The sequence below is a fragment of the Drosophila mauritiana genome, chromosome 2L (genome assembly GCF_004382145.1).
Source record: "Drosophila mauritiana strain mau12 chromosome 2L, ASM438214v1, whole genome shotgun sequence".
Taxonomy (NCBI): Eukaryota; Metazoa; Arthropoda; class Insecta; order Diptera; family Drosophilidae; genus Drosophila; species Drosophila mauritiana.
The window spans coordinates 5,247,539-5,275,141 of NC_046667.1; the positions used below are offsets into that span (position 1 = coordinate 5,247,539).

A 27,603-nucleotide genomic window follows, 5' to 3' on the forward strand; every position below is an offset into this window, starting at 1 on the left:
GGGTCCTTCGAGTTTGGAGCTTCGTCGTGTTGCCAGAGCTACCAAACCGAGTGGAGGGCCGAGTTTTTCCGCTCGAGCGCCTTGGAAATAGTCGACTGTGTGAAAATGGGACTGGCAAATCAGAAACTCGCAGACGCTCGTGGCAAACGGTTGATTTTCTCTCGTGGCTCTGAAAAGGCAAAATAGTAGGCAACCTGAAATCCAGAGTTGTAGTTGGGGACTCTTTTTGGCCAAAATACAAGGAGGAGAAAAATAGAAAATAATAAAGGGGGCACCGCCGTTAACGCACACGCAACCGAAGCCATAAAGGGGCTAAACATATAAATTTGTGTAGTAAAAGTGAAGAAAGCGAAAGAATCAAAGTGGAATAATAGCGAGTGTTTTTCGGTTTGCTAGTGTGTTTCTCAGTGTGCGAGTGTGTGTGTGATTCCTAGTGTGTCTGTTGCTGTTGCCAATGAAAATGCAAATTGTTGGTAACAAATATTGGTAAAATGCGGAGGCCGTAGGAATTTGTGCAATGCGAGTGCGAAGTGAAGGAGCCCGAAACTATGCAGCTAAAAACCCGCCATCCTGCCCCGCATCGAATCAATAATAATACAATAACCCAAACGTATTACACGGATAATGGCAGCATAAACCAGTTAACATCCGACAGTGTTTCCGCCTAACCATCGAGCACCTAGCTCCTCTCCCCCTGCCACCAACCCTTCGAAAAATCCCCATGATCAGCGCCGGATTGCGGAGCAGTAACTAGCGAGGGATACCACGATGTCGCAGCCGCGCGGAGGGCGTGGCGGTGGGCGTGGCGGCGGAGTGGGCCGCAAAACCCCATCCTCGCTGACCGGCCCGCCGGATGAGTCGGCCACGCCCAGCGAACGGGCTACGCCCGCCAGCAAAGCAGACTCCGATCCCAAGGACGACAGCTCGAGTAATGGCGACAAGAAGGACATGGATCTCTTTCCAGCGCCAAAGCCGCCGAGTGCCGGCGCCTCCATTCGGGACACGGCGAACAAGGTGCTCGGATTGGCCATGAAAAGCGAGTGGACGCCCATCGAGGCGGAGCTCAAGAAGCTGGAGAAGTATGTGGCCAATGTGGGCGAGGATGGCAATCACATACCGCTGGCCGGCGTTCACGACATGGTGAGTACTGTACAGTGAAGTGCCGCGAGGCGGGCTTTCCGGCTCATTTGACTCGTTTTGTAAAATCAATTGCGAGCCAAAGCGGGAATAGGAAGCGAAATAAATACAGGAACAGGTCCTACACTGAGCGAAAAATGTGGAAAATGAAATTAATAACTAAAGTAGATATACCAATAGTTTTAATAATGTTATTGTAATTTTTAAAACTATAGTTCCTATGAATCTTTTAAATTAGTGTTATTTATTTTATAACTACCTTTTTGTTTTTGTGTAATATTTCGCTGAGTGTATGCGATGTATAAACGTCGCCCTTATCAACGTCGGCGGCATTTTCCCATTTCTGGTTGTTTACCAGCCAAAATAACGACACAGGAACTGGAGGAACACCATGTATTGGCCAGAAAACAGAGGCTAGCAAGGAAAAGCGCCCGAAAAACAGAGAACAGCGAATGTTATTTGATAGCGCGGCCCAAATGTTTTGGCTGCCAAGGCGATGGCTTTGGTGGCATTCGGTTTTGGTGCTCCAAGTTCCTGGAGCGTCCTGCCACAAGTTGCGCCGACTACCCTTTGGGTGAAGCCCCCCCGACCGATAGACTCATAAAACATCGAAGAATTGAAGCGCTTCGATTTCAATTTACCATAAACGCTATGAAACGGAGAAGTCGTTGACATAAAATTAACGTTGCACCGCTAATGAAATGCGGGGAGGTGCGGTGTGCGGGGAAAGGGTTGAAACTTGCTTTCTTTTACTTTTTTCCTTTCTTTTGGGTGGTACTATATATCCCAACTAGATGGGCAGGTTGTCTGGCAGACTAGACTTACGACGAGACGATATTTGCATAAATATAGCTTGGAGTTGTGCTATTTTTGCCTTGATTATTTCCGCTCCTCCAGAACGGAGGTCCTTATTCGGTTCTTGACTTGATGGGCTTGCTCTTGATTTCGTTTTAATTACGAGCGAACGAGCTTATAATATCGCAATCAGCTTATTAGCCAAAAGATTCTAATGCAATGAATTAAAGTGGCTTGTCAATGCGGTCAGGTCAACTACTTCGATTGGTACATTTATTTAAAATAAAATATATTTGTACCATGTTATTGTGTTTAAAATGTACATATATTAATATTGTTTTATTCCCTCCTTAAGCTTGACTAATCCCCATCCATTTCCATTGCAGAATACCGGCATGACGCCGCTGATGTACGCAACCAAGGACAATAAGACGGCCATAATGGATCGCATGATTGAGCTGGGCGCCGATGTGGGAGCCCGCAATAATGTGAGTCTTGAGCGGGAATAGGGCAGGAATAATTTAAAGCACCTTAGCCAACTCCCCACGGTGTTGGTGCCAAATATAGAAGCGGCCCAGCTGTTTAAGCCAACGGCGGCGGCAAAAGCCGCTAAAAATGTGTCAAATCAATAAAAACCGCATTAATTAAATCTCGAGCGGGGGCGTCGGTGGGTAAACCCGTGCACCCACTTCTACGCACGATTCTCACACGCCGCCCACCACCGTCAATTCGGCAATACCTCCCTGCCTCAATGGGTCAACTTGGCAGGACTTGGCCAATGGGTAGTTCACTTCATTTGACTCCAGTTGAGTCAAGTTTTCCAGCACGAATGGGAATTTCCTCAAGAAAAAGAAATACCAACACATTGCTTTTATTTTCATTTTATAACTGCGGTTTGCGTTGGCAAAGTTTAAAGTGGGCTAACAAAAAATTGTAAACTCTTAATTATAGAATATTAATTATAATTGTTTTTAAGTGGCTTAAAGTTTGAATTTAACTTTTGATTTGACTCAAGAAAGGAGTTTTCCCATAGAGTAGAGATGTAAGGTCATCGCTGATGACTTTACTGATTTCCCCAGCAATTTACCATCGTGATTATGGCCAATTCTTGTTTTTGATGTCAGCAAGTGAAGTGAGCCAAGTTGGCATCGCCCATTAGGCCAAGTTGCTAACAATTGGTCGAATTCGCCGACCAGCTTGCTTTGCATGCCGCAATTACTTAGCACATTTCATTTGAAGCCGCTTTCTTGGCTGCCCATTCACATGTCCTTACGTATACGCAACGTACTTTATTTCGGGGCTAGCGGCGATAAAAATCCTTGACCTAATTACAAAATAATTGTTGCCAAAGCAGTGCAGACATGGCGAATTGAATTACCAAAACAAACACAGAAAGTTTAATTTTCCCTCCCCCCTTGAAATTTTCCCCCAAAAAATTAAAGAGTGTGTAGGGAAAATGTTAAAGGTAAATTTGCACATGAAAGTAATAAAACATTAACTACAAACTAAGCATGAAAATTAAACACTCGATAAGACTTTATATGAGTTTAATAATTTATTTTTGTTTTAACAGGACATTCATTACACAGATTTTGCCATTAAAATGATACTACAACTAAAAACCACATATATATTAGTTAATTATATTTAATATAAGCGTCCATCTTTTTGCTAACCAATTAATTATAATAATTATTCATTTTAAAACTGTTCCATTTGGATGATTGTTCCCAGTTGTTCTTCAACTAATTAAATATTATGATATCATTTTCGTGAGTTTATATAAAGCGCACCTTTTTGAAAACCATTACCTCATCTGTATAATTACTCTTTTGTTTTTATAAAACAAATGTTACTTCGTGACCAAATCGGATAATTTCCCATACACTGACCAAATGAATTAAAAACTGGGCTCGTGGCCGAGAGAAATGTTTATTGCATTCGCAATTCGCAACTTATCTAACTGTCAGGTTCGGTCCAAAGTAATAACCAAGCAACACGACAGGCCCAGGACCTTTATGACCATTATAAAGGATACTCGTATGATGTAACGCCGTGGTAATTAACATTTTTAACTTTTCAACTCCAAGGTGGCAGACTGCTTTTTTTCGGCACTCGACTTGGAGGCGTGCTCGCAACACCTCTTTGCAACTTAAAAGCCAATTAATCAAGCACATGACTCCGATGTACGCCCAGTTGGCCAAAAACTCCACTTGACCTTTTGAGTGTGGCCCAAACCGGAGACCTCGACGTCGGCCCCGGCTTCCGCTACATTTTTATGGCCAGCGGCGTCATTAATATGCAATTTTAATTAAATTCAAGTGGAATTCTTCACGCAGTGCCCTCTGCATATGTGTGTGGCGATGACAGCGTGAACTAAAATGTGGAGTAAAAACGCCAATTCATTTGTCAAGTTGCCTCAGTGCGTGAGTGAAGTAATCTGCCCCAACTTCGCAAAAAAAAAGCAAATTAATTCACTTCATTAGAAAGTGGTGCACATGCAAGAAGGGGTAGGGATTAAGCCAAATGAGCAGCGTAATGAGGACTTGCAATTATGCCAAAGAAGGTGTGTGACATCGCCAGAAAATGACTTCATGGTACACTTCCATGAGGCACACTCCTCGAAAATCCTATCCCCCAGTATCTCTGGGCCGTAAAAAACACCCACGAAACTGGGTCGACTTCGTACACCCTTATCCAACAACCTTATCCCTTTTCCATTTGGCAGGGCAAAAATGTGCTGGAAAATTTGCGCTTCCGTTTTGGTTTTGTTTCCGGTTTTTCCTTTCGCCCAGCCAAGCAAACACAAGCACAAACACACGAGACTCGAAAACGAACTCGAACCGGGCTCAAAAGTATGCAAAACAGCGCGTGAAATATTATCTGTCTACCTTGGACCCCAATGCAACCCCAAACCGCCAAGTGGGCTGAAAGTTTACTTTGCTTTTTCTTGCGGACCAACGTCTTGGATGGGCTTTCTGGACATGTGTCAAAGCCGTCGACTCCGAGCGCCAACTTGCGTTGTATGCAAATTAGCAGCAGCTGCGGCCAGAAATAGTCGCAAATAAACCGCAGGGAACTCGAATTTCACACGGCACGAAGCCCACACACACTAACTGAAGTGGGAAAGTTTGAAATACCCATTTGGATTCTAGGAATTCTAAAAAATCAAGCTTAAATTTCTAGTAAAGTTTTTGTTTATTATTCAGAAGGTATAAATATAAAGGTATATAAATGGTATAACTGGTATTCTTCTAATTTTTTAACATATACTCTACACTATGTATTATTTTGCTAACTAGAAATTCGTATCCTTTTATGCTGAATTTTATAGACCCTTTCTGCACTTACCAACCTGATGACAGGGCCAAAAGCACCCATACATACATATATGTATGCGAAACCAGTTCACTTCCGTTTGGGGGCTAAGAACAGTGGGGAGGCTTAGTTATAAATTAGAGCCATGGCCCGAGGTCCGAGCATACGGGGCGTATGTGTAACACGTTGCGTTATGGCTTGTTATATAAGCCAATAAATATGGCCAAATGCCCCCGATTCCTATGTGACTCACTTCACTATAAGCACTCCATGTCAGACGTTATCTTAAAGCACTTTTCGTTACGTTTCGGTGATTTGCTCAGGGTCATATTTTCCGAGCCGCATTGTTTTATATTTCTTTTCGGGTTTTCCTGGTTTTCGCCATTGATGCAGTTTTTGCATGTGAGTTTGCGGCTGGGCTGTGGCCATTAAGAAAACCCCGTCCGTAAGTGAAAGTCCGCATGCAAGATTGTGGCTTAAGTAATCAACCAACCACTCCCTTTTGCCCCTTTTAGTCGCATGCAAAACCGACTGACTTTGACCCATTGAACTGACCCAGCTCTTTTGGTGTGGGCGTCAGTTTCCTGCCAATGAATTGCAATTGATTTCCTCTGCTCTTCGCTTCTCTTCTCTTTTCAGGATAATTATAATGTGCTACACATTGCCGCAATGTATTCGCGTGAGGATGTCGTCAAATTGTTGCTAACAAAACGCGGCGTGGATCCCTTCTCCACCGGTGGCGTGAGTATTCCAATTGCTTTATATACTACATATATACGTATGCGCCCCAAGAAAGTGTTTCCCCAATAGTTGAGGTAGCGACACGTCAGGCGACACACTCAATACTCGAGTTCCTACTTTCGCGTCTATGAAATCGCTGCATACCTTGGGGCTGCTGTCAGCCCGATTTGCAGGCAATTTGCGGCCATTAGACGCATACTTCACCTGGCTTCGAAAGAGCAGAAAAAAACCTATCCAAAGGTCAGAGCCATGCGAAGATGCAACTTCGAGGCTCGCATGTTGCATGTTACTTTGGCGGGACCAGCAATTAACTGGCTACAAGGTTAAGATGGTAATGTCTAAGGCCCGCTTAAGAACACTTTAAGAACCAGCCCTCTGGTCTGAAAACTAATTTAAAGTAACCCTAGGTTTCAGCAAGAACGTTACTCATCAAACTTGAAAGAAATTAAAGCTTAGATACCATCATTAAAATTTAAATTTAACATTTTGTATGATTCCCAATGTATGAATATTAAAGTCTGAGCAAGATTAGTGACACCATCTATCCATTGTCCAAAATCATAAAGCGTTAACCATCACTGCTACAATCTACAATGCATTTTGGCTCTCATATAAAACATTTTTAACAAAATATATGATAATCACATCGTTAAGCATTTTGGCAATTATTTCTCCAAGTTTATTTCTCGTGTCGGCATTAATTTGCTTTTCTTTATTTTTTCTCGGCCGCATTGGGTTTTCGAGACTTGGTGATTTAGGGGGCGTGAGCCTTGCCGAAATTACTGATGGTTATCAGAAGAGAGCTCTAAGCACGGGTGGGAGCGAGAGGGGTGGAGCTGCGGAAGCGAGACATACAGATGCAAACTTTTGTTTTAGCAACAGCCAAGTTTGAAGTGTTCCGTTAGCGTGTGTGCGTGGCAAAAGGACTCCACATCCACAACCGACACCTGCCCCATGTTGCCTACACCTGCTGCTCGACCACCCGTCCCCCACCATCCCATTCATGCACCTCTCTCGCTCACTCCCACTGCGACTGTCGGTGGGAGTTCTTTATTATGCTTTTTTTCGGGCTGTCAATCTGTGATATGAGCGGGAGAGGCCAAAAAAGAAAAATGACACGAAATGTGCTTATAAACGCAAAAACGAGCCACTTGCCTATTCAGTAGCAAATGGAATTTTGAAGCGAATAGGAACCAGTTTGCCAGTTTTTTAGGTGCCAACATTAACCACACAGTAGTGCACATAGCTGCATATTAATTTCGGCTAGAAAAAAAGTGTAACCCCAATAATACATACATAAGTGCGTTTGCAGTGTGTGCCTAGTTTAATCGAAGACTTAATTGAATTTTTCCCATTTCAGTCGCGTTCGCAAACTGCGGTGCATTTGGTGTCCAGTCGACAAACCGGAACTGCAACTAATATCCTGCGCGCTCTGCTCGCGGCAGCGGGCAAGGATATTCGCTTGAAAGCGGACGGCGTAAGTGTTACCATGTGTGCTTGTGAGTGAGTGTGCCCGTGTGGCTGTGTGTGTGCGACGGAGAGCCACAAGTGTTGGTCGCCCCATTGATGCCGCTTTATCTCCACTAGTTATGATAGCTTAGCCCCCCAAATGCAAGCCGATGTGAAGTCAAGTACTCTCGACAGCGGTGCCAGGCGGTGCCGACGTAAACAAAGACTTAATAAAAATCACCAAAAAATATATATACATTACAATAATGGCAACAACAAAATCAAGAGGAGTTAGTAACATAAAGCAAACAAAATTTGTGGAAAAATCGATATGCAAAACGGCTCGCGGTAAATGCATTTCGACTGGCTGTAAATCAGAAAAGGCCCAAAAAAGTTAATGCGGCTATTACACTGCAAGAAATAATATAGGTCATGCTTGAGTCAATTTTAGCTTATAATTTGTGATAAATTAATGAATTTTTTTTTTTTGTTACAATTTATATTTGGATTATGCTTATGGAATCAAAAACACACAAAATTTAGAGACAGCAATATAGTATGGGATCTTTTTTTTAGTCTGTATCAATAAGTAGCTCTCACCACAGTGGGTAGGCTCCAGGGAGCTTTGAATTACCATCAAATCAGTTGTCTTCGTCTGATGAACTTTCAGGGGCTAACCGAGCTCCAGATCCCCTTTTCGAGCCCCCCTAGGAAATCTGAACAGAAATGCGGAACTATTTGTCGCATCACGTGCCCCGGGTGAAAATGCACAGGCGATATTTCCATTACGCACGCGAAGGAAGCGCATAAATTTCCGACGAATTGCTATCAAGCGATTGTAAGGTTTTGTGGTATATGGGGGCTGATTGAGGGAATCCCGGTGCCACCGATTGATTGTCTAGACAAAATGGGTAACCCAACTCGATTTGTGCCTCGAGGGCTGCGGCAAATGGCAAACAGCAACTTGATTTAAATCAATTAGAGAGAGGTGGAATAGCACTGTCAGGCGAAATTAGTCGGATGAAGTATTTAGCTTTCGATGGCATTCAGTTCGATTCGTTTCGATTCGCTTTTTTTTTTTCTGCACGCATTTCCGGTGTGCATGTACATACAAATATATACATATATATATATATATATATGTGTGTGGATAGTACTGTAGGTTTCCCCCGCGAGGGCGCTCAACTCGTTGCCAACAACAAACAAATATAACAAAGCGAGGAAAACTCTACCGAAAAAAGGGGGTCAAGTCGCTGTACAACTTGATTTACTCGCCTTTCCTGGCAGATAGGGATAATGGCTCCCCGTCACGCCCCCTCTTACGAGCTGCCCCGAAAGCTAGTTGGTTGCAAGTTGGAGCGCCAAAGTTGCGAACTTGGCTAAAAATAGCGAAACATGTTGCCGTTAACACTTGAGGCTCGAATTGGCTAATTGGATATTTATGTTTATATGTTCGCGAGTGTGAATGGATGTGTGTTCGCTGTCCTTATCTTAATTATATTTTATACTATATATATAACCTATCTCCAACCTAGCGTGGCAAAATACCATTGCTCCTGGCCGTGGAGTCGGGCAACCAGTCCATGTGCAGGGAGCTCCTGGCTGCACAAACAGCAGAGCAGCTCAAGGTAAGTAATCTGTGAACTAACATCTAAAACCTTAAAGTCTAGTTAATAAAGATATAAAAAGAAATACTTAATAACCGAAATGCCTTGGCTATCAGAAAATGTCAACAGTATTAGCCATAAAAAGCATAATATGTAAATTTCTATACCATCTACGCACTTAACTGATTTCCTAACTAGGACCAAGAAATTGTTGATTTTATAATCGCCACGATAGTGTCAATCAAACTGTCCATCTGAGCTGTCGGAAAATGTCCACAAGGTTCTTTAAGCCTTGAACTGTCCAATAAGCCAGCGTGTAAATAAATCAAAAATGCAAATTTACCCTGCTCACCTGTGCGTACAGGTGCATTGCAAGTGCAACAGTGCGCGACATTGGCAAAGTTTGCGCAATTTTCAATCAGAAGTTGAAGTGCAACACACCAAGAGCAGTGCGTGTTGATTAAATTAACCAAAGGGCTACGGCTCGCTTTAGGCCAAGGGTTCAAGCCCAAGTTAAAGTTAAAGTTGCGCCTGACTTTGGCCGCTGGCTGAGCACGCAATCAGCCGGCAAAACAGCCGTAAACTGGGTCAAAACTGAGGCGAAAACGCAGCTGAGATGGGAGGGGAATCTGATTTGCATAGCTTAAAATAAAATGTCGAAAGTGAAATGCAGCATGAAACACTAAGGAAAAACTTAAGTAAATTATTAAAAAGATATTTAAAAAAGTAGCAGCTATGAAGCTCTAGCATAGATAGTAAATTCAAATAGTAAATTCATTTCATGCATAAGATCTATTAATGACTTTCCAATCATTTAAAAACTATTCTGTGAAGTGCACCTTTTCGTGTTAAATTTTTGATTTATTTTTTCGCAGGCAACGACGGCCAATGGAGACACGGCCTTGCATTTGGCCGCCAGACGGCGGGACGTGGACATGGTCCGCATCCTGGTCGATTACGGAACGAATGTGGACACGCAGAATGGGGAGGGCCAGACGCCACTTCATATCGCGGCGGCCGAAGGCGATGAGGCTCTACTCAAGTACTTCTATGGCGTGCGCGCCTCAGCGTCCATTGCGGACAATCAAGGTGAGTCTGTGGGAATGTGGAGCAAGGAGAAGCATGTTGCAAATCGTGTTTGACCTTGATGCTGCAAAATAAAATTCATGAAAATTTCACTACTCAATAGAAGCTAGTTATTTTAAAGAGGAGGTATAAAGCTTACGTGGCGCCCCCGGGTGGAGCGAGCTCCAAACATACGAAATATTTATTTAAATTTATATATATTTATAATCCCCTCTAGATCGCACTCCGATGCACTTGGCCGCCGAGAATGGGCACGCGCACGTCATCGAGATACTGGCCGACAAGTTCAAGGCGAGCATCTTCGAGCGCACCAAGGATGGCAGCACGCTGATGCACATTGCGTCACTCAACGGTCATGCTGAGTGCGCCACGATGCTCTTCAAGAAGGGCGTCTATCTCCATATGCCCAACAAGGATGGAGCCCGGAGTATTCACACCGCCGCCGCCTATGGTCACACGGGGATCATAAACACCCTTCTACAGAAGGGCGAGAAAGTGGATGTGACCACCAATGTAAGTGGAATTCTCTATTTCGAGTGAATCTTATTAATTGCCCAATCTTCGCAGGATAACTACACCGCACTGCACATAGCCGTGGAGTCGGCCAAACCCGCCGTTGTGGAAACCCTGCTGGGATTTGGAGCAGATGTCCATGTCCGCGGAGGAAAACTACGTGAGACCCCGCTGCACATTGCGGCGCGAGTGAAGGATGGCGATAGGTGTGCCCTCATGTTGCTGAAGTCGGGAGCCAGTCCAAATTTGACCACGGATGACTGCCTGACCCCCGTGCATGTGGCGGCTCGTCATGGCAATTTGGCCACGTTGATGCAACTCCTCGAGGACGAAGGGGATCCGCTGTACAAATCGAATGTGAGTAGATTATCACAATAGAATGATAATCGCTTGAATTAAAACTTAAATTTTATAGACTGGTGAGACACCCCTGCACATGGCATGTCGAGCTTGCCATCCGGATATTGTGCGCCATCTCATCGAGACGGTGAAGGAGAAGCACGGTCCGGATAAGGCCACCACCTATATAAACTCGGTAAACGAGGACGGCGCCACGGCGTTGCACTACACCTGCCAAATCACCAAGGAGGAGGTTAAGATTCCCGAATCCGACAAGCAGATCGTTCGCATGCTCCTCGAAAATGGTGCGGATGTCACGTTGCAAACGAAAACTGCCTTGGAGACCGCTTTCCACTACTGCGCCGTGGCCGGCAACAATGATGTGCTGATGGAGATGATCTCACACATGAATCCCACAGACATTCAAAAGGCCATGAACCGGCAATCATCGGTGGGCTGGACTCCACTGCTGATTGCATGCCATCGGGGGCACATGGAGCTGGTCAATAATCTACTGGCGAATCACGCTCGAGTGGATGTCTTCGATACGGAAGGAAGGTCTGCCTTGCATTTGGCTGCTGAGCGAGGATACCTGCATGTGTGTGATGCCCTTCTGACCAATAAGGCTTTCATTAACTCCAAGTCCCGCGTGGGACGCACTGCACTCCATTTGGCAGCCATGAATGGATTTACGCATCTGGTGAAATTCCTGATCAAGGATCACAATGCGGTTATCGATATTCTAACGTTGAGAAAGCAAACGCCGCTCCATTTGGCGGCAGCCAGCGGGCAGATGGAAGTCTGCCAGTTGCTCCTCGAGCTGGGCGCCAATATCGATGCGACGGACGATCTGGGCCAGAAACCCATCCACGTCGCCGCCCAGAACAACTACTCTGAAGTGGCCAAACTCTTCCTGCAGCAGCATCCGTCCCTGGTGAATGCCACCAGCAAGGATGGCAACACCTGTGCCCACATTGCCGCCATGCAGGGATCCGTCAAGGTGATCGAGGAGCTGATGAAGTTCGATAGATCGGGTGTGATTTCGGCGCGGAATAAACTCACGGATGCCACGCCCCTTCAGCTGGCCGCCGAGGGCGGACATGCGGATGTGGTGAAGGCTCTAGTGAGAGCTGGTGCCTCCTGCACCGAGGAGAACAAGGCGGGATTCACCGCCGTCCATTTGGCGGCACAAAATGGACATGGCCAGGTCTTGGATGTGCTGAAAAGCACAAACTCCCTAAGGATCAATAGCAAGAAGTTGGGTCTGACGCCGCTTCATGTGGCTGCCTATTACGGACAGGCGGATACCGTGCGGGAATTGCTGACCAGTGTTCCCGCCACCGTCAAGTCGGAAACTCCAACGGGACAAAGCTTATTTGGGGATCTGGGCACGGAGTCCGGAATGACACCACTGCACTTGGCGGCCTTTTCCGGCAACGAGAACGTGGTGCGACTACTCCTCAACTCCGCGGGTGTTCAAGTGGATGCGGCGACCATCGAGAACGTAAGATTGCCTGCATATCTCACCTGTTCAGAAACCATTAACACAACAATTGATTCTACAGGGCTATAATCCACTCCATTTGGCTTGCTTCGGTGGTCACATGTCAGTGGTCGGTTTGCTCCTAAGTCGGTCGGCGGAACTCCTCCAATCGCAGGATCGTAACGGCAGGACGGGCCTGCATATCGCCGCCATGCATGGCCACATCCAGATGGTGGAGATTCTGCTCGGCCAGGGCGCGGAGATCAACGCAACCGATCGGAACGGTTGGACGCCACTGCATTGTGCTGCCAAAGCTGGCCACTTGGAGGTGGTGAAGTTGCTGTGCGAGGCGGGTGCCTCGCCAAAATCGGAGACCAACTACGGTTGCGCCGCCATTTGGTTCGCCGCCTCCGAGGGACACAACGAGGTCCTGCGGTATCTGATGAACAAGGAGCACGACACCTACGGCCTGATGGAGGACAAGCGATTCGTGTACAACCTGATGGTGGTGTCCAAGAACCACAACAACAAGCCCATCCAGGAGTTCGTCCTGGTATCACCAGCACCCGTGGATACGGCTGCCAAGCTGTCCAACATCTACATTGTACTCTCAACGAAGGTGATTTAGCTAAAGGATCTCTGTGCACTTATTTTCTAATGCAAAAACTAAAACATTTTAATCTCTTTAGGAAAAAGAGCGCGCCAAGGATCTGGTAGCAGCTGGCAAACAGTGCGAGGCAATGGCCACGGAGCTCTTGGCTCTGGCAGCTGGCTCAGATTCCGCCGGAAAGATCCTTCAAGCCACCGATAAGCGAAACGTGGAGTTTCTCGACGTCCTCATTGAAAATGAGCAGAAAGAAGTGATTGCCCACACAGTGGTTCAGCGATACTTGCAAGTGTGTGATATTATTAACTAGCTTAAATCTTAACTTATTGAGATTCTGATATGGATACTTCTTCCTACTTTTAGGAACTCTGGCATGGCTCACTGACGTGGGCATCCTGGAAGATCCTTCTGCTGCTCGTGGCCTTTATAGTCTGCCCACCAGTGTGGATTGGATTCACTTTCCCGATGGGTCACAAGTTCAACAAGGTGCCCATCATCAAATTCATGTCGTACCTAACCTCTCACATTTACCTCATGATCCACCTGAGCATCGTGGGCATAACGCCCATTTACCCAGTGCTCCGATTGAGTTTGGTGCCCTACTGGTACGAGGTGGGTCTTCTCATCTGGCTGAGTGGACTGCTCCTCTTCGAGCTGACGAATCCGTCGGACAAGTCGGGACTGGGGTCGATAAAGGTGCTCGTGCTGCTGCTCGGCATGGCCGGAGTGGGTGTCCATGTGTCGGCATTCCTATTCGTCTCCAAGGAGTACTGGCCAACTTTGGTGTATTGCCGAAATCAGTGCTTCGCGTTGGCCTTCCTGCTGGCCTGTGTGCAGATCCTCGACTTTTTGTCCTTCCACCACCTCTTCGGTCCCTGGGCCATCATCATTGGGGATCTGCTGAAGGATCTGGCCCGGTTTTTGGCCGTCCTGGCCATCTTTGTGTTTGGCTTTTCCATGCACATTGTGGCCCTGAATCAGAGCTTTGCCAACTTTTCACCGGAGGATCTGCGCAGTTTTGAGAAGAAGAATCGAAATAGAGGCTACTTCAGTGACGGTAAGTCGAAACGTTTGCTTTGCTTTCTCCAGTCTACTTTTCGAGTTTTTGTTTCGAACTTTTTGTTTTCATTTGGAATGTTTTTGCAAACTTCCTCTTTTGAACGTTCAATGTGTCTTGATAAGTATCTGTGTCTGCCTTGAATGAAAAGCCATCTAATCAATGTGTGCTCGATGTTTCACATAAGTAAAATAAAGCAAAAAAGAACCAACTACAACCACATAATACAACAATTGCATGCTCAACAAGTACAAACAACCCGAACCTCCAACCTTGATGTCGTAATCCCCGTCCACCCCTCCACCAAATGACCTCCACTAATAATGTTCTCCCTCTGATCTTAACCCCCAACTGAATATCTTAACTGAATTATCCGAATGGAACAGATGACATGCCCACCCCTCGTCCTCCGCCGGTGGAGAATTATGTCGATAGTCGCTTCAGCGAATTCCGACGAAAGCACAAGGACGACCGTAAGTCTCCTACCATCCACAACTACCACCCCTTACTACCCCGCATTTGCATGGCCCCCCTTTCCGGGGGCTACCCCGCCCCTTAACCCAACAATGCCGGAATCCAACCCGTTGCGTTGCCGCCTTCGATGTTGTGCGTAAAGTGTTAATGTCGTTTGTTTTCCAGTTCCCTGGAGGAACATCCACAAGTCCGCACTCGCTGCTCGAAATCCCCTCGCCTTGCTCGTTTCAGTTACTTTCGTTTTGAGGCATGTTCGCGGGAAAAGCCCTTTTCCGCATCCTCGATGTTGTGGATCTGTGTTTATATAGGTATCCATGCGCCAAGCTTTATTACTTAGTTTGGAGTATCGTTTTATACCTTTGTTTGGATCAATTTTAATTTATATGCATTTCTTTTTGTATTTTTAAGTTTTTAAGACAAATAAATTATTTAGAATCAGAATTTAAAACCTTAATTTATTCTCATTTAATTCAATTACATCTATGATCATAATTTCAAAAAATCCTAGATCTGTTTCCTATTTTATTTTCTTTACCATATTTCTTATTAGTTTTTTATATTCGGTTTTTTATCGATGTGTAACCAGAGCGATATCCATTAGAACTCTGTACAAACTCAAAATTCCAGTACTGCATGTTGATGTTTTAACCCAGTCAATCCAAACCAAAATCAAACAATCAATCAGCAATATCGATATAACCAATGCCCGCCTGCCTGGGGCTTTCAGCTTGCGCCGCTTGCCCACCACCAAATTCTGCACAATCGAAACAATCGAGACCGATCGAATCGAATCGATAACGAAAAACGATAACGCTACTGATACCGATACCGATACCGATTACCGATTACCGATGCTCGTATTCGTGAGTCATTCGAACCGCTGAGCTGCGAACTGCGAGATGCTGCTTTTGACGTGTTTAACCACTCACCCGCACTCTCCAAAATCCAAATAAACCCACCATAAATATACTCGTTTATGTCAACTTCAAAATAACCAACAAATACCAAGTATTTAACTCGCACACACGCCTGTGCCAAGCCGACAATATATATCCGTATATATACGCTAGCTGCAGCAATCGCAATGCTATAGTTCAGATATCTGATTGTGAGTAACGTTCCGTTCGGACCCATGTTAGGACCCATGACGCCCTTTCTGGCTTTCGAGCGCCTCTTCTTCGCGGTCTTCGGACAGACGACCACCCTGGACATCAATCCCATGCGACACTTGCGTCCCGAGTGGACCGAGGTGCTCTTCAAATTTGTCTTTGGCATCTACTTGTTGGTGTCTGTGGTTGTACTCATTAACCTGCTAATTGCCATGATGTCGGATACTTATCAGCGCATTCAGGTTTGTATTGCCAAGGCCACTAATCAGTATTTTCTCTCTGCTTTCCCTCTTCCCCCGTTTATTTGTTTATATTTTCATTTTCCGGAATGCTATTTGTTTGTGCTTTGATTGTAACAACCCCAAAACTGACCGCTCCAAATTGAACCACAATTGGGCATGAACCGAAACTGGGGGTTGGTCGATCGGACAAATCAACGAAACCAAAAACAAAAAAAAAAAAAAAACGAAAACCACAATACCATAATCGAATCAACCAACCCAACCTGGGCGTCCGTTATCTTTTTATTTTTCAAAATAATTTCCACGCCGGCCAATATATGCGTGCTGTCCGGGGGTGTCTATTTGTATCTGTATCCGTATCTGTATCTGGAAATGTATCTATGGGGCTCCGACACAGTGCGCATGCATCCGATTAACTCGTTCGAGTTGTTGTTCTTCGCCGTGTTCGGACAAACGACGACCGAGCAAACGCAAGTTGACAAAATCAAAAATGTAGCCACGCCCACTCAACCGTATTGGGTTGAGTACCTGTTCAAAATTGTCTTTGGCATTTACATGTTGGTGTCGGTGGTTGTGCTCATTAACCTGCTGATTGCTATGATGTCAGACACCTATCAACGCATCCAGGTAGTATTGCTAAATGCGCTTTTATCTAACTCGACTCTATTTATTAACTCGTACTTTAACCATAAGTTAAGTATATCATTCTTATATTGCATTGTGTATTAATCCTTCTCTCTTTCAGCATGAAAAGTAAATTTATATATGAAAATTATTTATATTCTATCATGATATTTCTTTGATATATAATAGCGGTAGTTAGGAAGTGAGCTGTTTCGGGAACATATTGAGCAAATAGTTAATACTCTGAAGAACTTGGCATGCTCTGTAAATCCATCAACTGCCCAGACTTGCATCTTCCAGGTTTTTTCAGGAAAATATTGTTAGCAATCTGAGGGATACAATTTTGTGAAAGTGTATCTCAAAGATGGAAGCCTGCCGCCTTCTAGTGTAGTACAGTGCAGACTAGCTTTAGTGGATTAGCCGCCTTAAAGTGTGCCCTGCTTTTGTGACCAGTGTTGAGCGAGGCCGAGCCAGAAAGTGTTGGTTAACGCATGCTTACAAAAACCTTATACAGAGGTGGTCAAAAGTATTTACACAACGAGCTTTTTTTTCAATTAGTTGACAATTGAAAAAAAAGCTCGTTGTGTAAATACTTTTGACCACCTCTGTATATAGAAATCGTTGCTGCATGTCTATGTGCCTGTGTTTGTCATTGTCTAGGACTTAAGTCTGAAGAGATACACCAATATGGTGGTTAGGTTTTGTATGGTAATTTGTGATTGCCATCCAAAACAGGCCTCTGAATTTGTGTATTTCTATTATTAACAACCTGATTTCTGCAGCTCTTAAGTTACGTATTAACAAAGTGAAAACCTGTAAAATCCGAGGCTTCTGTTCACGAAACTCATCCCGTTTATTCCTTTGTTCTTGTTCTCTCCTATATCATGTCTCATCCATCCAACATCGCGCACCTCGCTAACCAATAATAAACTGAACCAAAAAACCTATGAAATACTAGGCCCAATCCGACATCGAGTGGAAATTTGGCTTGTCCAAGCTTATACGCAATATGCATCGCACCACAACAGCGCCATCGCCGCTTAATTTAGTTACCACCTGGTTTATGTGGATCGTCGAGAAGGTCAAGGTAAAATCTCAGGTGACGAAGGTCGCCTTCCAGCCGCTGTCGCTGTGTGTCTCTCTCTCTCTCTCTATCCGTATACTATATCCTGTATCTTATACCTGTTTCCATATCTGTTGACTATATAAAGTGCAACTACCAGAACCGATCCTGAACGGGTGTAGCTTGCTGACCTTTTCCCCAACCCATTTAAAGCAATTTGGCAACAACCGCAATGAGTTTAAACACCGTGAATGCTTTAAGTGTGTTGCCCACATAAGAAAGTCACCTTGGCACCTTGCACCTTCTCTGTATCTTCAAAATAGGAGATCGAAATATAAATATGTAAATGTTTCGATCCCCTACTGTATGGCACTTTATGTCCAGCACCTGGCACCCAATTGCTTTCGATGTATTGAACATTTGCTGACTGCGTTTATGTTGTGTCTCTTGTCTTGTATGTGATCTATGTCCCGTGTCTAATGCGCCTTGATCTAACCCACAAAACCTGCAAACAAATCCTGCAAACCGCAATTCAAAAAACACGCGCCTCAGGCACGCATGAAGAAAAAGAAGCGTCCAAGTCTGGTTCAGATGATGGGAATACGTCAGGCCAGTCCGCGAACCAAAGCCGGCGCCAAGTGGCTGTCGAAGATCAAGAAAGGTGAGACATGTATGTATCGCTGCTGGGCTACTCCGACCAGGATTCCCGTCCATATCCTGGGAACACAACCCATCCATCCGAGGGGTTTTGTAGCTAACAGCGTGTCAGCCCAAGTGTAACTCCTACCACTATCAGCTCTTCTGACTGTCTTGCTTTCCTTCAACTCAACTCTTTTCTCTGAAACAATTGGCTCGCTCTAGCTCGAAATTCTTTCCTCAACTTTCGCCTTTCCAATGCACAAAGCTAGAAACGCCATAGATCTCTAAAAATTCCCAATCCATATATTGAATTAGATATATTATTGATCTTTGGCGTTTGTACCTCAGTGCATCTTGCTGGAATGGAACCCAAAAGCTAATGATATTACCTCGAATTCCCAGACTCGGTGGCCCTGTCGCAGGTCCATCTATCGCCTCTGGGATCACAGGCCAGCTTCTCGCAGGCCAATCAGAATCGCATCGAGAACGTGGCCGACTGGGAGGCGATTGCCAAAAAGTACCGGGCACTGGTGGGCGACGAGGAGGGTGGATCGCTCAAGGACTCGGATGCGGAGAGTGGCTCGCAGGAGGGCAGCGGAGCACCACAGCCACCGGCACAGGTGGGCAGACGAGCCATCAAGGCCACCCTGGCAAACACTACAAAATAGACACACAGAAACGACACAGAAAAACCAGAAAAACAACTTCGGATGCCTAATTAACCACGTTTTGATTGCAGGTCTAAGCTTCACCTATCTCTTCAAACTATCCTTCCTGACTATCTCTATCTCTTCTCGACTATCCAAGCGTCTGTCCTTCTGTAATTCTAAGATCTAACCCTAAGAAACTCTATCCCTAAGCTGCACCTTGTGTATGGTTTTCTCAGAATCTGGAACCCACTCCTTTTGGGAAAACCAGACCAAAATCCTTAAGCTAAGCCTTCACTTTCTAAACTAATTTTAGCTAGAATATTGAAATTGTTTTGAGTAACCTTTGAAGCGACAGCTGGTTGTTTATTTTGATATGATTTTCCGTCGGAGTTTTCTACGATTAGCGAAACAACAAAAAAAGTTTTCCATGTTCGAGATTTTTAAAGTAAGTTAATTCGTCCTTTTTGGACCCACTTTGCCTTACATTTTTTGAAACCAACTCCAAGCATTTTGTATTAAGCTAATGATTGCGACCATATCGTTAATAATGATTGTCTTAGATGTTAAGTAAATCTAACTTTAGCTTCAATCGGAGCTTAAGGCAACCGATTTTATATGAATCTCGCATAATCTCATTGTTTTCCGGTAATTGTCTAGTAACTACGTTCACTCTACTTACTAAGCTTTGGTTCATTCTTTAAAACAAATGAGCGCCTAAAATTGTTAACTGTACTTGAATGTAAATAAATAAGTCATATTTTAAAGTATTGTACTATTGCTTCTGCTTTTACTCATTGCATACTTTTTGGCGGCATATGCATATAGCGCCATCTATCGGATGAATTTTGAGACATTGTTTATAATTATTGTTCAGTTAAACTATTTATGCGAGTTTATGCAACGCAATGATTTTGAAAATTACAAGTCAGTATTTTTGAAAACATGTTATGTTTTTGTGTTTGTTATTTATATTGTACGTTACTCGCGTGCTGCCAGATCACCAAAATAAGCTCTGGCATATTTCCCATACACTTGTGCGACATCTGTGTGGGAAATATAGAACGTGCGGAATGGGATATTTTTGTGTATTTTTAGTTCTTACTTAATTCCGCTAGGTGGCGAAAGCAAGCGTTTGTAAAATGTATGTAAGTGGATGTCATTGAAACTAATAAATGAATTAATGAATTTATAATTAAGATATTGGAATGTTTACATTTTGAATAATATTTCCTGAACCTTTCATTTAAATAAAAAATTGCTAAGATTTTATCATAAAATGTTGTTTTTAATCCTGAATTTGTAACTTCTAGCTGGTTTGATTGTACCAAGAAATTTCCTAAATGGGCTAGAATTCTCTCCTTTAAACCATGTAATCATGGCCATAAAGCTAAGAACGGGCAATAAAGTTCGCTTAATTTGCCTGCTGAATTGACAGATTGCCAAGAGACAGAGAGGCGTCATTAGCTGGGGCAGCAGAAAAGCGGCAGAAACCGCATCGGAAATTGACCAAGGTGTTGAACTTCGGAATTGCATTTTAATTTGGCTTCAAGCTGCAGTTTGCTGTTGTTTTCGCCTCGATTGCAGGTGTCACAGTCGGTTTAAATGTGTTGAAAACCTCAAGTGGTCAATGTTTGCTGCTTGCTGCACTCGCACTCGTATTATTACACATAATTGCCCCTTGCCGTTGACATTGTTGCTGTGTGGCAGTTGCACTTGCATTTGCAGTTGCTGCTGCTGTGCTTGATATTTGCCACCGATAAAATGCATGCATATATGCGAAAATATATGAAAACGAAAAGCAAACGGGTTTCTGCAGTCGTAGTCGCAGCCAAGGTTTATGGCCACAAGCGTGTCAATTTAAGCTGCAATTAGGCAGTTAATAAATTTAACCGATCTTACCAGTCAGATACAGGTCCAGATGCCAGCTGATTAATGCCACTTTCCCAGCGATTCGGTAGCTGCAACGTACAAACTCCAAATCGATTCCAATCGGATTCGATGCTGGCGATGCTGTGGCTGTCCGTCATCCATCAAAGGTTTCTTCCACGGACCAGGAAGCAGAGATTCGATTCGATTCGATCCGGGCTTCCATGGCTTCAGCCTCCGACTCGGCTTCGTGCAACATGTGTGTGGTGTGTTGGCACAGCAGGTGACATTTCCAGGCCAGATCAGGAAAATGTAAATAAATGATCGGACATCGGACGACACCCATGCCCATGCCCATACCCATAGCCATAGCCATAGCCATACCCATATGATCACCCTGGCTGAACACGACATGAAGCAAGTTGTACCTGGTCATACGACTATATGTTGCTGTTCATGTTGCTGTTGCTTTGATATACAAAACACTTTTTCATATCGAAATTTGTGATAGGCCGTGATTAATGGCGAGCGACACAAACACTTAATTTGACGCCAGGCCCGTAGCTGGCGCCTTGGGGAAATGGCAGAGATCCGAACGCAAACTCTTCGGGTGCACTGAAAGAAAAGATGCTAATTTTTCAAGTTGAACGATAGGAATTTCTATATAACATACATCCCTAAGTGGCATTAAAAAACTAACAACATATTAAATACCATTTTATGAGTAATGGGATCCTAAATAGTAATTTGCTTATATCTAAAATGTTACCTCTTTTTTTCATCCTGTAGCTTTGAATTTGCTGCTGGTTTGCTGGCTGGGAGAAACAATAATCTCGGGCAAGATTAATTATTGTAATCACATCAACAGCAGAACCATGCGAACGGATTCTCGTATTCGTATTCGTTTTCGGAATGGGAATCACAGAAAAAACCAACACGAAAATGATCAATGATCATCGCTGGGTTCCTCTGTTGATTTTTATAGCGAACGCCCGATCGCCGGCCTGGGTTACACATTTCATTGGCTAATCAAGATGCTAATTTGAAGAAGATTAATTCGTGTGCGAGTTTCTGACTGCCTGCCAGGCAAGCCCGAAGATCCAAAGATTATAATCTGCTAAGCAAGAGGAAACTGAAGGCTTATTATTAATACAGGCCAACACAGCCCCCAGAAATGTGTCTTGTATTTAATTAAATACGCGCACACTGGGAAAAGCAATTTGAATTAATTCTTAAACTAGCTACTATGATAATTTGATTTTATAACAATAATAGGACATTATAGAAGACATCTAACAAAAAACTCTTGTATTAAAATCTTCTAAATATTATACTTACTTGCACAGACTTATCACCGTTTTCTTCGAGTGTATCTGCCATTTAGCCACATCCCAGCAATGCGGAGAGATTCGGCTGAGTGTTGGCTTGGCAGTGCAGTGACACGCAGATTAATTGAAATTTTATGAGTAGCGCAGACGTAAACAATCAGCGAGACCACCTTTTGCCAGCCCCTTAGGTCATAGGAGCTCGCCAAGATCCCCCTGCCCGGATGGCGTATCCATGTCCAGATTCCAAGCTCCAGCGTTGAGTCCACTAACTGGCCAAGTCGGCAACGGACAGCTGTGGCTCAGCCCGTGGCCAAAAGAAACTTGCAACATTATGAAAAATGGACCACAACCATGCACAGTGGTTGACAGCAGACCCTTGGGATGTGTGGAAATTATTAGGCAGCAACAGCACATTTTCAAATTTAATATAATGCAATTGATTCAATACTTGTATATTCTATATATTTATTATATATTTAAAGAACTTCTGTTGATACCACTGTGCTGTGTGATCCTGCTGACGCGATCGCCACGCTAATTGATAGACTGTGAAATTATTTAACAACGGCTGGAAAGTGAGCTCGGCGTGGCTGCGGCTCGAAAGGAGCTTCCAAGCGTGGCCAGATGGGTCAGGAGGCTTTCGACCCGGCCATCAAGACCAGGGTCGGCACATCTTTTGGTGGCTCTGGCCCCTGGCCGCTGGCCACTCATCCATCCAGCGGAGGATCGCGGACTTACGGCTAAGTGAAAAGTGTTAAAAAGCGCGACTCACGGCGGGCAGTTGTGTCGGATTTGAAGACAAATGAGCAGCGTCTTTTGACATTTGCGAAATTTAAAATGTCAGCCAAAATCTGGTGGGTCGTCCACCCTTGACGAAGGTCCCGGATGGGAGGTCCCTCTACCATAGCGGATCGCCACGCTTTGCCGGATAAGTCGCGGAGAATTTAAATTAAAACTCAGGTGAAAGGTTATTAATTCGCAAGTGGAACTGGGGCGTAGCTCGGCTCACTGTTAATACTCGAAATCTCCACTCATTTGGGTTAATGCTGATGGCACTTTGACAGGGATGATGATGATGGGGATATGACGAATGCCAGCGGCGATGATGCCGAATAAAATGGCAGTGACAGAGTTGAGTGCGTTGGTTTTAATTAATAAGCATATTTCCAGAGAGATTTCTTTTCAGCACAGAAATAAGCAACAGTGTTGCAAAATTATATATTACTGTAATAAACTCACGATCTGTAAAGGATATCTCCATATTCTTTAATAAAAAATCACTCCTAAATAGTAAAATTGGCCAAAAGAAGCGAAATTATGCACCGAAATTGGAATGTTATACCTCGTTGGACTCGTCTCGATATTCCCAAACGATTGGCATTCAAAAAAAGCATTTTTAAATTTTACCAATTTTTTGCAAATTTTAATGATGTTACCCCTTTCAAAAAATGCAAAAACTTGCAAAAAAATTAAAATTTAAAAATCGTTCTAAAGGTGATATGGTTCGATAGTTTTGGTTTTCAGCTGCTTAAAAAAGTCTAACATTTGTCCCTACGTCTTATTTTTACTAAATTATTGCGAAAATCACACATAAATAGTGAAAAATTGCGAAACACGATTTTTCGAATTTCTGTCGAAAAATTATAATTTTTTTGGTAAAAAAAAAAGGAAATTATGCACCGAAAGTGGAATGTTATATCTCGTTGAACTCGTTTCGAAATTCCCAATCGATTGGCATTCAAAAAAAGCATTTTTAAATTTGACCAATTTTTTGCAAATTTTAATGATGTTACCCCTTTCAAAAAATGCAAAAACTTGCAAAAAAATTAAAATTTCAAAATTGTTCTAAAAGTGATATGGTTCGATAGTTTTGGTTGTCAGCTGCTTAAAAAAGTCTAACATTTGTCCCTGCGTCTTATTTTTACTAAATTATTGCGAAAATCACACATAAATAGTGAAAAATTGCGAAACACGATTTTTCGATTTTTTGTCGAAAAATTATCATTTTTTGGTCAAAAAAAAGGAAATTATGCACCGAAAGTGGAATGTTATACCTCGTTGAACTCGTCTCGAAATTCCCAATCGATTGGCATTCAAAAAAGCCTTTTTAAATTTTACCAATTTTTTGCAAATTTTAATGATGTTACCCCTTTCAAAAAATGCAAAAATTTGACAAAAAAATACAATTTTAAAATCGTTCCAAAGGTGAAATGGTTCGATTGTTTTGGTTGTCAGATGCACAAAAAAGTTGCTCATTTGTATGTGCGTCTTCTTCTGACCGATTTTCTGATTTATATTAACATAAAAGTATTGTCATACTTAAAAATATCTATTTAAATCTGCGCGTTTAGTTGTAATACAGCTGTAGTGTGAAATTGGCTTAGCTAGCCAGGGATCAGGGTTCCAGCTCGAAGTTACGGGAAAGATAGGCCCCTGGGCTTGGGCATGGATTGAAGTTAATTCGTGGCCCAAAAGATAGGTAGCCGGGCGAAATGCCAACGAGCCGTGGCCATTTCCACTTGGTAACGGTAAGCGAGGGAAATTCAGCACGCACGACACACAAAATGCGCCGGAGTGGGACCAGGGGCACAAAAATAGGCAACTGTGTGACCATAACTTATGCGCAAATGATTCGATTTGGAGGCGTAAAAAATGCAGATACCCCGTGCACGGCTACCCAATAATGGTCGGCCTCTCTACCGAAGAAGCTGTGAAAGTTGCACTGCGACTCGCGGGAGAAAGAGTGGCAAATTTGTAGAAAATTGAATGCCACCTACCCGTCGTCAGTAGCCAAAGATGGTTGGATCAAAAGAAAAAAAGAAATAACTGACCACGTAGGCGGCACACGGATGCCGATGTGTAATTTTTGTGAATTTATTTTATTTGGCAACCGCAAGTTTACTCCGTGCACTGCGAAAAATTATAATGCATTCGAATATAAGCAAAGGAATGCAACATATTAATTAAGGGATTTTATTGTATCTAGCTTAAAAGTTTAGAGGAAAATGATAAGAAAGATAACTTTAAGTTCATTTTAAGAGTTTGCTTACTGTCACAGAATTTCATTAATACATTTTTTAAAGTGACTTTAAAGATCAGCAAAAAGGCAGAAGCAGCCCCGCGGCAGAAAATCACAGAAAATAATTGGCAAGTTGTGGGAAAGATTTCTCCCTGGGCACTTCGTCTAATTGAAATTCCCATGCTCATCGCTCAGCGCCTCTAATGGCGACCCCAGCTGCCACACACACAATCTGAATCTGGCCGGGCCAATTTGAGCCAAATCGCCCAACAGCACGCACTTTTGGCCAAATGCACGCACTCGTCGTGGGCTAGAAAAACCGAAAGGAGTGCGGGGGGAGTGGCGTTGGCAAATGGGAAAATGGGGCTGTGGCAGGACGAAAGGCCCAAACTCGAACTCACTGATTGTCTCTGGTTGCATTCAACGGCCATTTTCGGTGCTTTTAATTGTCCAGTGACAACCCTGCTCCTTCTTTATCTGGTCTGCGATTGCGAAATGGTTCTCATGTGACCCGGGATTTTAATGCTGCTAACGAAATTTAATTGGCCTCTAAATGATTTTAATTGTGCCACTGATGTTGGCCATAAGTTACATCGCAAATGGCCAGCAATTCTAGATGTTGCAGCGCAGATAGGTGCATCGATGTTGGTGGAGAGAAATGAATGCAACTAAGGGAAGCTAGGCTTTTTTCATATGTTACGTATTTTAAAGTATTGTATTCAATTAAATGTGATTCCAATTCCGTTTTTATTGGAACCCTTTAGCTCGCCTCTATTACCAATAAATATGATAATGCTGAAATACTTTGCCATCTTGGGCATAACAAACTGCAAAAAATAAACGATCAGCGATCGTCAGTTCACTTCGCATCCGCAATAAATCCGCAACACATCCGCACCGGCATCCGCGTCGGCGTTCTCGTCGCCGTCTTTCATTTCCTTTGATCTCGTAGCGCCGATCAAATCGATCAAATGTAATTTTCGCAGCACGAACGTGCGGCATGGCCAAAAGAGACCAACCGGGCCAACTACGAGCGCCAAGTGCTAGGCCCTCTGATTTTGGCCCCCTTTTCCTGTTGCCTTTCTTGGCTGCGGCCAAGTACATTTACACCAATTGCACTGATCGATCTGGGTGTAAGTTATATGCCACAGCAGCAGCAGCACCGTGCCAAATTCTTAATAGTTGCGGGCCTACCACGAGAGCAAACTGAATCCACTGGCCGGGCCAGAATGCAGCGTCAGGAATCACAAGCCAGGAGAACCAGAAGATGCAAGGAGTGAGAACCGAGAGATCCGAGAGTAAACAGCCAGCGACAGGGCCAAGACCATCACGATGGCGTTTTGTGGTTAAACTTTGGCTGGGTGTTGAGACTAAGCCGAGAATCAAGGTACACACAGAAAAATGTGATGTTAAAGCACATACATTTTATAAACTAATATATGGCAGACAATTACTAAAGTTTATTTATAGTAATCAATAATCAAACTAAGCTTTTGAGCTTGTTTTGATCACTTGGCAAGTTAAAGTGAGTAGGAAGTTTTTTCCAGTGTAAGAATGAAGCTGGGATGCTGGCGGTTTCGCTATAATTAAGGACTTTGGTGTAATTTGTACACCTATTTAGGATCGCGTTGATTACAGGCCGGCGTTTTATTGCTTTTGACACCTAAAGGTAAACCGGCTTTGGCCCCGCTGCTCCTCATCCTTGATGACCACCCCCTAACCCTTTGCCTTTGGTAGCTGTGCGAAAAGCATGGAAAGCAGAACACCCGAGAGCGAGATCCCTCGATTGGCGCACTGAAGTGGATTTATTGGCTGACGTGAGTGTTTAGCGTTGACGGCATAGAACAAAAGGAATCGCCAGTTGACTCAGGCCCTGGGCATCCATACCAGATGCGATCCGCCTCCCTCGGGCGAACTCCCACATCAAGGTCTTGGATGGAGTGGTGCTCCTTCACCGGACATCCGCCATTAACGCGCCGCTTGACTTCCTTAGTAATTAAGGCAAAACTTATTATATTTGCTATAATTCAGCATATCTATTAAACGATTGAGGCAACCAGCTCAATCCTTTTCAATCGAAGGTCACCGCTTGTGAAGGCCATCAAAGTCAGTCAATCGTGGCACGAAATAATTAAGCGCCAGACACTATAAACATAATTCATTATCGCGCTCGCAGTGCCAGACTAAATATGGTAATTTGTCTAGACCAAAAAAAGAAGCGGGCTACCAAAATGTGTATCATAAATAATTTGTCAGCAGTTTGCCAATAGCCGAGCGAATCTGGCGGCATTATCGCCGGCAATTAGTTGCCAATGGCCAATGCCAATTCGAGTGTGTGTGTGTGGGCTAGTAATGAAAATCAGATGGCGTCGATGGTTATCGGCGTGAAAAACAATCCGCTCGTCGACCGAGCCACTATTGAAAGCATTTGTCGTCGCCGGTTTTTTCGGGGGCGTT

At 43.9% G+C, this 27,603-nt stretch overlaps 1 protein-coding gene across 5 annotated transcripts; it reads left to right on the top strand.

Moving 5' to 3' along the window:
• Positions 1-158: 158 nt before the first annotated feature.
• LOC117150329 (serine/threonine-protein phosphatase 6 regulatory ankyrin repeat subunit A) lies at positions 159-19,757 on the top strand. 5 transcript variants are annotated; one of them, XM_033317168.1, is made up of 18 exons: positions 159-1,140; positions 2,319-2,420; positions 5,890-5,991; positions 7,352-7,468; positions 8,976-9,068; positions 9,923-10,136; positions 10,351-10,646; positions 10,701-11,003; positions 11,062-12,489; positions 12,551-13,087; positions 13,158-13,364; positions 13,439-14,132; positions 14,519-14,605; positions 15,746-15,957; positions 17,540-17,668; positions 18,197-18,305; positions 18,686-18,903; positions 19,023-19,757. In XM_033317168.1, the coding sequence occupies exons 1-18, from the start codon at positions 769-771 to the stop codon at positions 19,026-19,028; spliced, it is 5,226 nt and encodes a 1,741-aa protein (XP_033173059.1). In that variant the 5' UTR covers positions 159-768; the 3' UTR covers positions 19,029-19,757. The 5 variants fall into 5 exon arrangements, with proteins under 5 accessions (XP_033173059.1, XP_033173058.1, XP_033173064.1 ...); XM_033317167.1 differs by having other exon boundaries at positions 18,686-19,756; XM_033317173.1 differs by lacking the exon at positions 15,746-15,957 and adding an exon at positions 16,355-16,584 and having other exon boundaries at positions 18,686-19,755.
• The last annotated feature ends 7,846 nt before the right edge of the window (positions 19,758-27,603 follow it).